At 45.7% G+C, this 11,555-nt stretch overlaps 1 protein-coding gene across 2 annotated transcripts; it reads left to right on the forward strand.

Annotated features, from left to right (window-relative positions):
• Positions 1-345: 345 nt before the first annotated feature.
• On the forward strand, positions 346-11,066 carry LOC142466843 (uncharacterized). 2 transcript variants are annotated; one of them, XM_075572352.1, is made up of 4 exons: positions 346-513; positions 963-1,088; positions 3,451-3,641; positions 8,763-11,066. In XM_075572352.1, the coding sequence occupies exon 4, from the start codon at positions 9,154-9,156 to the stop codon at positions 10,276-10,278; it is 1,125 nt and encodes a 374-aa protein (XP_075428467.1). In that variant the 5' UTR covers positions 346-513; positions 963-1,088; positions 3,451-3,641; positions 8,763-9,153; the 3' UTR covers positions 10,279-11,066. The 2 variants fall into 2 exon arrangements, with proteins under 2 accessions (XP_075428467.1, XP_075428468.1); XM_075572353.1 differs by lacking the exon at positions 963-1,088.
• The last annotated feature ends 489 nt before the right edge of the window (positions 11,067-11,555 follow it).

An 11,555-nucleotide genomic window follows, 5' to 3' on the forward strand; every position in this document is an offset into this window, starting at 1 on the left:
CCCCTGTGATTAAGGCCGAGCAGCGCGTATAGCGATAGCGGTTATTATTTATGTCAGTGGCAGACACCTTGATGGTAAAGGTTACGCACAGTTTGTAATGGGTTTGTTAATCGCCGAATTAAACATCACATGTTAGCTATTTGCACAAAGGGAACCTACATTCTGCCGCCATCTTATGTTATAAAAATGTTATATAAAATTTCCTGACATTTGCTATGAACATTTGTCTTGTCATCATCACGTGGGGTCCTTCTAAGCCACGCCCCCGGCAGGGAAAGTCTCGTGGTGTCTCTTCCCCTTTAACATTAACCCCTTTGCTGGTTATTATTATTATTACTGTGATTGGCTGCTGCTGGTCACCTGGTCGCTCTAGGCCGGAGGCACATGAGCAGCAGGAAGGAATCCCTTCTCAGCCGGGCAGAGAGCAGCAGCAGCAGCAGCAGCCAGCAGCGTCTCCCACACATGCAGCAGCTGGGAGGGGCCGGGAGAGTCAGGCAGGATCCCCCCTCTGCGGTGAGTGTCCGCGCGCCCCTGCCCCCCCCTCCCCTCTTTCAGCAGGGTCCTAAAGCCCGTTACATAGCGCGCGGCACTTATAATTGGCTGTGAGTTCGGCTGCGCGCGCACGGCAGTGAGCCGGCAGACCGGAGGGGAGAAGTCTTTTCTCGCTACTGCCGCTGACGTCACAGTCTATTGCCCAATCAGGTGTGGGGCGGGGTGTGTGGTTTCATATAGATGTTGGTAATACAGGAAGTTGATGGACTTTATTTCACATATGATGGCCCAATGAATACAAACGGCTCAAAACACCTTGTGCTACCCTAAAGAGCTGACACTCTATAATGTGGGAGGAGCCGAGGGACATTCTCAGTCAGACTGAGCTGACCCAGGTCTGAAGTTTGGGGTTTAGTTCATGGAAACTGCTCCAGGATCTGAGCGTCTTCTTAACCCATTTTGTTCTGCAGGGTGTCTGTATTTTTAACTTGCTCAGTGCCTGCGTGTTTGCAGTACGTCCACTCCGACCCTGAAATAATATAGGGAATATGTCTCTGCTGTTAGTGATGTGGACGCCGAAGAGCATCCACTAGCAGGTAGGTTGTACGCGGGGTTAACCGCAGCCGTGCATACTCATACTAAATATCTTCTCTGCTTACAAGCATCGCTTGCTTTCCTTTCGCTTGCCGCCTGCTCAGCGAGCTCAGCGCTAGCGGGGACGCAGCCTTAGGCCTTGCCCCCGCTGCATGCTACAGCGTCCGCTGTGGCGGACGCTGCGCTCACCAGAGCCCTCCCCGCAACGGCGCCGGGCCCGCTGCGAGGGGGGGGGGGGGGGGGGCCGCAGCGCTCGCGCGAGAGCTACTCCTGCTCTCAATAGAATTGAGAGCAGGAACTCGCGTCGAGCGGCTAGGCACGCCCCCCGGCGGTTCAGCCAATGAGGGCGAACCTGCCGGGTGACGTCATGGCCGCGCCCCCGTCACTCCTCCGGCACGCCCCCCCCCCCCCCCCCCCCGGTCTCTGCTCCTGCAGTGAGCTGCAGACCGGGGAATCGCCGGAACGCGCAGCCGAAAGCGCGAGCGCGCATTAGAGCGCCGTGACCGGGGCCTTAGCCTTAGTGCTGGACCTCGCTGGCAACTGCAGCGGATGCTGCAGGGACGAGAGCCCTCCCCTCAATGGCGCCGGGCCCGCTGAGAGGATAGATAGAATTGAGAACAGGACTCGATACGGAGCGCTAAGCCACGCCCCCCGGCGGTTCAGCCAATGAAGGTGAACCTGCCAGGTGACGTCATGGCCGCGCCCCGTCACTCCCTCGCCACGCCCCCCCCGGTCTTTTGGTCTGCAGGTTCCTGCAGACCGGGGAATCGGCTGCACGCGCCGACAATCTCGCGGGCGCGCGTTGCAGCGGAGTTACCGGGGCCTTAGCCTTACCTGGTATAGCGCAACAATCAACCCCACGTGGGGACAGTTCTGTGAGCCAGCAATAAATACACGATTCAGGCATATATGTATATAGGGTTTATGAGAGAACAGGCAATAGCTGCTATCTTTCCCCAGACCTATATCCTGAATGAACACACGAGGGAGCTACACCTCCTCTGTTCAAGTACTTCAGTTGGCAATCAGTCAGTAAATACAAGTATAGCGACAGTGTTTTATTTAATCACACCAGTTATCCACGATCACTTTAGTTTAAATAGGAATTCCACATCCTTCTACATGACATGTAGCTATTCTAAGTATGTTCACATGACTGACTTAGTTATATATATATATAGGCGCAATATCAGAGTTGTGAGCCACGAGAAGTTCTGGTAGGATTACTAACCTACCGTTCTTATCAACACAGTTAGCATTATGAGGTTTGATTTTAATCACATTCTTTATGGTTCATTGTGTAAATAAATTATTTTCTCTATATCAGTGGAGGTGGCTAATACCACCTCTTTCCAGTCAATGTGATCTTGTTCACGTAAGTGGAGTGCATGATTCAAGTGGGTTCTTTTCTGTAAAAGTACACTAAAGTGAACAGAAACTGTAAAAGACAGAAACCAAGACTAACAACATAAACAGACTAACCCCAAAACATAAAAGACTAACAAAGGGAAGTAACACTGAAATGGAACCAGCAAACGGCTTAAGTAGTTGTGGATCCATATTTAAGACTTCCAGTTAATATGAATAGATGAAGAGGACGGAGGTGTCAAGGCGTCGATCCACTATTGAAAAATAAAAATGAACGCCTGTCACGAAAGCACTTCAGATTAAGCTGCTTTTTAAGTCCACCTCCATTACTGGTACACAGATGGAATATCCAGTAAGCTTCACGTCTTAATAATGCAATGTCCCTATGTAGAGCAGCCCTTCCCAGTGGAACTATTTCTATGCACATTACTCTCGTGGCTGCTATAGTATGCTTGTGTTGGACACAGTGTTGTACCAAGATGGTCGGATCGGTACCTTTCTTGATTACACTTTTGTGTTTAATAAATCGGCTTTTTATATCAGCACCTGTATGTGGGTGACAGAATGTATCTCCAGTGCAAAGGCTATTTCAGAACAACAGCAACACCTATAATTTCCTGGTTTCCCATAGCTTAAAAAGTGGTCACCATGTTACAGCAACCCCACTTTCTGTTTAGTTCCACCGGAAGAAAACTCACCTTTGTGGCACTCATGTCATCTTGTCGGGGACTTTTTAATTACAAGTGTTTTTTTTTTTGTTTTTTTTAAGTAATAAGAAAGTAGTCACTGGTGTGGCCTGTGGCTCCCATTCCTTTCAAACTGTGGGTACATACAAGTGAGCATCGTATATATATTGCTCTCCACTAACTTCTGTTCAGCTCAAAAACTGTAGAGAAGAAAGAGAAGACAAGTCACATTATTAACGACTTGTATCTTTTTTCAGCTCTTTATAAAATAGACATTACTTTGAGACCTCACTAACTGTCCCAATTTTAGGTTTGTAAATTGTGCGAGAAACAAGGAAGAACAGAACCTTGTGGCGTTGCAGTACCACAGGAAAATCTACTACAGAACCTGCACAGACCTCCCCCCACACACAGAGCTCCTGGTCTGGTATGGAGATGAATATGGGAAAGAGCTTGGTATCAAGTGGGGTATGCTGTCGAAAAGTAACGCACCAGCACCAGGTAATCAGGAATATGTGTGTTGTGTGGTTTTTACATTTCTATTGTCTTATTACTGATGTTAAATTACAAATATTGATAGATCTGCATACACCATTACGGGTCAACTAGAACTTAATATCACTAAACCTAGACGGGTAGATGTCCAAGAGTCAAGGGTCAGGGGCAGGAGAAGGCAGCGTAGTGAGATCCACTTGCAGAGTCCAGGGGTTGAGAGGTACACGTAGTAAAGCCAAGCCGAGATCAAACCAGGGAAATCCAAACAGAGACAGGGTCAGGAACAAGGAGCTGGAACAGAGAGCGAAGCACAGGTTGCTGCACACAGGAGCCACAGAGAAGCTATGCTGACCGGCGTTGGAGAGGGCAGACAGTGGTTATAAAGGGCTGAGAGCCAATGGTAGCAAGGGGTGGAGCGGAGGCTTGACTGAGTGGCTGCAGTGATAGGTCCAGGTAAGCAGGAGTGGAGACAGGGAAGATACCTGATAATAGCCTGCAGCCGATGAGGGGAGGAGCCAGTAGTACGGGAGGACAGGTAAGAGGATCGGGTGCGCGCGCCTTCTGTAAGGCTGCCGTGCGTGCGCCCCGATCGCCGCGCGCCACGGGGGAACTGTCTGCCGAGGAGGAGGTAAGGCGTTGAGGGAGTGGGGCAGAGAGCCGCCGTGGGACCGGAGGTGACAGGGACACGCTGAGAGGCGCGCGTCCCCCGATCCGTTACAACCACATTTTCAAGTAAAAACTGCCATACATCAATTTCCGATATTTATCGGATTGGGATGAACAGCAGAAATACCGCAAATATTTTATCACCTACTCCAGGCTGGCGTTAGCCCTGTCTTTCCTACAGTATGTATATAATGACCAATGGAAATATTACTGTATGCTCATTTGCATGTCTTAGGTCTGCAACCCTGCCTTTTACCATTATCACCCAGCACACAGTGCTTCCACTGCAGCAAGGGATTCTGGGAAATGACATGCAAATGAGCACACAGTATACTACCCTATATATATATATATATATATATATATGTATATGTATATGTATGTGTGTTTGACAAATCACCCAAAAATCTACTCGCCCAACCAAAAAATCTACTCGCCATCTAGTCCCGCCCCCCAACCCTAGTCCCGCCCCCAACCCCGCTTTAAAATAAAATACATAAATACAATATATTTAATAAATTCCTAGTCAGAACATTCGTTTATGACAAATGTATTTATTGTATTACATTATACTACAATGTGTGTGTGTGTGTGTGTGTGTGTGTGTGTGTGTGTGTGTGTGTGTGTGTGTGTGTGTGTGTGTGTGTGTGTGTGTGTGTGTGTGTGTGTGTGTAAATGTTGGATCTAGAAATAAAAGCCAGATGTGAGTGACTAGTTTCCTGAACCCCTTAACCAGTGTCTGGACGTCCCCGCTGCACAATATCTAAAGCAGCAATCCTGCCTGGGATCTTACCTGATCCGCAGTCCCTCAATGTCCAGGTACCCGCATTCCCGCAATGTTATACATTGGAGGGGAGGTGTTCCCTACCTGTCTTCTGGGTTAGGGGGGGTTCCGATGTCTTCCATGTGAAGCTTGAGTCAGATCTGCAAGAAAGCAGTATAAATTATGTTGGTGTAGTATAGGGCAGTTAAGATATACAGGGTAAATAAGATATCCAGATCGAGAGTGTGGGTGAGACAGAGAGAGTGTGGGTGAGACAGAGAGAGTGTGGGTGAGACAGAGAGAGTGTGGGTGAGACAGAGAGAGTGTGGGTGAGACAGAGAGAGTGTGGGTGAGACAGAGAGAGTGTGGGTGAGACAGAGAGAGTGTGGGTGAGACAGAGAGAGTGTGGGTGAGACAGAGAGAGTGTGGGTGAGACAGAGAGAGTGTGGGTGAGAGACAGGGCGGGGAGAGAAACGGAGAGGGGAGAGACAGGAAGGGGGGAGAGACAGGGGGGACTGACTGATGGGAGGGAACTGGGTGGGGAGATGGTGACTGACTGGGTGACTTTGACTGACTAGGTGGGGGGGTGACTGATTGGGGGGTACCTCTGGTGTCCTACAGACACACACATATACACACACACACACACTCCCCCATATACACACACACACATTCCCCCATATACATACACACACATTCCCCCATATACATACACACTCCCCCATATACACACACACTCCCCCATATACACACACACTCCCCCATATATATACACACACTCCCCCATATACACACACACACACACTCCCCCATATACACACACACACTCCCCCATATACACACACACACACACACTCCCCCATATACACACACACACACTCCCCCATATACACACACACACACACACTCCCCCATATACACACACACACACACACTCCCCCATATACACACACACTCCCCCATATACACACACACACACTCCCCCATATACACACACACACTCCCCCATATACACACACACACACACACACTCCCCCATATACACACACACACTCACACTCCCCCATATACACACACACACACACTCCCCCATATACACACACACACTCCCCCATATACACACACACACTCCCATATACACACACACACTCTCTCACTCTACACACACGGGGGGGTTGGAAAAGAGGAAAGGCTTACTGTGTCCTCCATTCTCCATGGGAAAAGAATGGCTGCTCGTTGGGGGCGGACTCATATAGAGACTGACCGCGCTCCCACAAAGCCTGGGAGCGCGCGCCAATCAGCTGTCAGGTAGGGGGAGGTTTTTTTTGTTTTCCGGGCGTTTAAATGTATAGGATTGTCGAACACTGTGTGTAATATATATGATAAGCTAAACAAACATGGAATAGATGATAAAGTACATTACTGTACATATTAACCCCTTATAGTACATGGGTCAACTAGTCATCGGTTTCCATGACTAGCTGACCACAAAGGGGATAATATAAACACTACACTACCCCCATATGCCATCTTAATAGTTAGTAACGCATGGTTAGTTCTTGGTTTGTCCCGCAGACATAAACAAAACACTACAGCTCAGATACATCAAATTCTGTTAAAGTGGAGCTAATATCGCACCGGGGAAATAATAAACTAACGGGTGTTATTACCACAATTTTAATGTGGTATATATCAAGAATGTGGTAATAATTTACTGGGTGTGATATTTGGGTCAATCTCGCGATATGAGAATTAACACGACCGTTAATAATGTGTGTTATACCGCATTGGGTTAAAATTTCTATCATAGGCTTCTGTAATGTATATTATTACAGAAACCTATGATCAAAATAACATTAGCCTGTTTCATGCCACAGGCATCAAACGGGTTAATACTTTATTTAAATTAAAACATTACCTAACCCTGTTAGTGGCCAGTGAAGCATTGCCATTCTAGTCGCTAAGGTAATTAATGGGTTAACCCTGCTCATCACCACCCCAACCTCTCCTCGGGAAGCCTAACCACCCTCCCGGGGCAACTACCGCCATCATCCACATCCCCTACTTCCGTCCCCCTTCTAGACTAATGTCCAATATCCCTATTAGACAAATGTGGTTTTAAACATTAACAAAAAATATATGCATGTTTAAAACAAAACAAAAAAGAACATTCAAAATACATTTTACACATAAAACCATTGAATATCACTGTGGATAACTAGGCCCTCTCAATGGGGGTCGGGGGGGGGGCAGATATCCGCATTGCTGATAAATGCTAACCCAGTAATAAATAAACACATTAATAACCCCCCTTCATTACCTCCAGTGGCTAACCGCTAAGGTAATGAAGGGAGTTGGTGGATGTACCATGTGATGAATCCCCTTTTTTGGGTGCAGGGATGTCACCTTAAAGGGAGGGAATCACATTCCTTTTTTTTTGGAATCACATTCCATGATTTTGCATCGTTTTTGTGTTTGTATTGTCCCCATCACCGCGTGTGTGTGTGCGTGTGTGTGTGTGCGTGCGTGCGCAAACATTGCATTTTATTAAGCACTATGATATCTATCTATATCATAGTGTTTAATAAAATGCAATGTTCGTATGGGGGAGAATCAGTTACACAGACTCCTTGGTTCCCTAAAAAAACAAAAAGAAAAACCTTTTAAACAAATATATTAAAAAATTAACATAGTTCTGGAATTCACTGGATGATATTGGTATATCTTAATTAACAAAACACAGAACTCCAGCAAGATCTTTTTGGGAACCCCTGAGCCCCCACAAAATATATATATGTATATGTGTCAAAATGGAGTGCTATTGAGCGTGGCATATGCTGGAGGTTAGTGGCTCCTCCTTCCCAGGTTTTAAGCCCGCCCCTCCCCACTTCCCTAGTTTGCAGGTCCTTTCATTCTGCTGGATATAGACCCACTGTGGTCTTTCTCCCTCCTAATAGAGGTAAATGAGAATTTTAATCCTAATAGAGGTATATTAGTATTTTATCTGTTAGTGTTAGGACTTGCGAACAGGTGTCTGCCTTGTCGTGGCTCGCAAGCTTACAACGCTTGGCCAAAGGGTTAAACTAAATGACCCTATTTCAAGAGAATATATAAGTATTTTACTGTGTGTTTCTGTCATGTTGGATGTAGCATTGGGCTTCTCTGTCGTCTGTTATATCTTAATTAAGTCTGAATAACATCTGTGATGTCAAATACAATAATTGGGCATTTGGTTCCTGATTTAACAATGGAGATTTAGCAGAAAGTTGGGTCATCCTATAACTATTAGAGACCTGGTACATGGTGCGGTAACGGGAACACCCGGTGACTGATATGTGAGCTTCTAATGAGACGTATTCTATTCATTGTTCAAACAGTTTTTAATTATACGTTCACAACTGAAACTATCGACTTACTATTTATCAAAGGATTTGAAAAGATTTCTGCCACTTTAATTGGTGTTTTGCAGTTAGTGAGATTTCCTTTTAAATCGTTAAATATTAGGATCCACTTTAAATGTATGATCCACTACATCTACTCTCCCGGCCCTCATGCTGCACATGCTAAACCCTTAATTTTTACAATGTACGTCTATAGTTTACTTTTATCCTGAACTTTTTGTGATATGCCAACTTACCTCTACTTCATGGCCTTTTGTAAGACAGTTTGTGTAACAGTGACTTTTTTGTCTCGTCTAGTACAAAGACAAGCACCAATAATCCACCCATCCCAGCACTGCAAGGTTGCTTTTAGCAGTCAAGATTACCTCCTCAAACATCTCAAGTTCAAACACCCAAATGAGTATATGGAAAAGATGAGGACAGAACAATCTTGCAACATTCCAGTAAATATAACAGAAAATGCATCTTTCAACCAGTCAAGGCAATTAATAAACAATGTACTGTAACTGCTTCTCATTCCAAAAGATATATATTAGCAGCTGCCACCGGAAAAGATCTTGGAGAAAGTGAGAAGAGTCTGACTTGGTTATCAGACCTACAGAAGAGGACACAGACCAGGGAGAGACCACATGTATGTGGGGAATGTGGGAAGAGATTTAGTTCGTTATCCCACCTGTTCAGACACCAGATGATAGACACAGGGGAGAGACCACATGTATGTGGGGAATGTGGGAAGGGATTTAGTGTGCTATCCCGCCTGAACACACACATGAGGACACACATGAGGACACACACAGGGGAGAGACCGCATGTATGTGGGGAATGTGGGAAGGGATTTAGTGTGTTATGCCACCTGAACACACACATGAGGACACACACAGGGGAGAGACCACATGTATGTGGGGAATGTGGGAAGGGATTTAGTGTGTTATGCAACCTGAACACACACATGAGGACACACAGAGGGGAGAGACCGCATGTATGTGGGGAATGTGGGAAGGGATTTAGTGTGTTATGCAACCTGAACACACACATGAGGACACACAGAGGGGAGAGACCGCATGTATGTGGGGAATGTGGGAAGGGATTTAGTCGGTTATCCAGCCTGAACACACACCTAAGGACACACACAGGGGAGAGACCGCATGTATGTGGAGAATGTGGGAAGGGATTTAGTGTGTTATGCAACCTGAGGACACACATGAGGACACACAGAGGGGAGAGACCGCATGTATGTGGGGAATGTGGGAAGGGATTTAGTCGGTTATCCAGCCTGAACAGACACAAGAGGACACACACAGGGGAGAGACCGCATGTATGTGGGGAATGTGGGAAGGGATTTAGTGTGTTATCCAGCCTGAACACACACATGAGGACACACACAGGGGAGAGACCGCATGTATGTGGGGAATGTGGGAAGGGATTTATTGTGTTATGCCACCTGAACACACACATGAGGATACACACAGGGGAGAGACCACATGTATGTGGGGAATGTGGGAAGGGATTTAGTGTGTTATCCAACCTGAACACACACAAGCGGACACATACAAGGGAGAGACCGCATGTATGTGGGGAATGTGGGAAGGGATTTAGTGTGTTATCCAGCCTGAACACACACGTGAGGACACACACAGGGGAGAGACCGCATGTATGTGGGGAATGTGGGAAGAGATTTAGTCAGTTATCCCACCTGAACACACACAAGAGGACACACACAGGGGAGAAACCTATCTCTAAAGCCAGGCATGTTTTGGATAATCAGCGACTAAGACGCTCACATATAAGTGCACATGTATCTGTGTTACGCTAAATCAATGCAAAGTCACTAGTTTATGGTGCATAAAACGAGCAGTTTTAAAGGATAAAAAAAGTTATAACTTTTTAAATGCAGGTAATTTGTATCATTTTTGTATTTTTTTTATTTTTTTTTAAAGTTCTTAATGTTTTATATTTTCATGCTGTTGGTTCTAATAAAATGTGTGTTCCCCATCATGCTGAAGTGGTCTGTAGGCAACAAGGATAGAGCAAAAACGGAGCACTAACCATGCGTGGTGAACAGAGGTGCATGTCCTAAAAGTAGTAAAATGCTAAATGTATTGGATCATAGAGCAAAGGCTAAGAGCCCAAACCAACATGTTTCCAGCCCAAAGGCTCTTTATCAAGGAAAAAAGAGACCGTACTTTGTACTCTCTAGACGCGCTGATGTCACCAACCCCAAGCCGACCAGGTGATTCTCCCACTGACGCACAATGCGTAACATCAGCGCGTCAGAGCGTGTACATTTGAACAACAAAACTTTATTCACGGTAACACTCCGGTAGTACACACACAAAAGCATATACATACACATAAACGTCCCCATAGGATAAGAACGTTCATTACCAGAGATATACAATGTTGTAGTTATAATTCCTAAAACTAATACTGTAACCATATGCACATAATATATCTCCCAGTGTCAAAGGTTGCCTGAACCAGTCCCAACCCTATGACTCTTGGGTCCACACACAAAGCAAACTGCAGAAGATGATTGCAAGAAAAAGGAAAAACTTTTTTTAAAAAACCCAATATATTTACATTAATATTAACTAATAACATTGCACATGTTCATTATTAATTATAAAAAATTTTTTTGTAACTTCAATTTGTATTGTGTTTTTTTTTTCAATACAAACAAGTCATTCCATATACAGTACTGTCATACATTGAAATTATTACTGCCTCTCCTTTAATATGTCTTCCATACGTAACATATCTTTGCATTAAGCTAATTCTAACTTACAACCTCGATAAGATAATCTTAAGAACAGCTAAGAAAACAAAAAGCAAAAGGGAATAGTGGGGAGGGGGGTGGGGCCTCTCCGTTGCCGCTTGACCACGATGCCCTTGGGGAGCCTTGTTCGTCTCCTGTGTGGAGGACCCATGCCCTTGCATTTTATCTGGGCTCTCTGATTCGTCCTTTCTGTATGCGACCAGCAGCTTTCTCCTCCCCACTCCTCAAACGAGAATGCATTTAACACTATCATTGCCAAATTGTGGCTCTCTCCACTCCTGGGATGTCTGTCTGGGCCAACCACGGAGTCCAGG

The sequence above is a fragment of the Ascaphus truei genome, chromosome 15, assembly GCF_040206685.1.
Source record: "Ascaphus truei isolate aAscTru1 chromosome 15, aAscTru1.hap1, whole genome shotgun sequence".
In the NCBI taxonomy this organism is placed as follows: Eukaryota; Metazoa; Chordata; class Amphibia; order Anura; family Ascaphidae; genus Ascaphus; species Ascaphus truei.

Bases quoted from the DNA above. Each gene is read 5' to 3' on its own strand.
- LOC142466843 (XM_075572352.1), top strand. From the start codon at position 9,154: ATGATAGACACAGGGGAGAGACCACATGTATGTGGGGAATGTGGGAAG.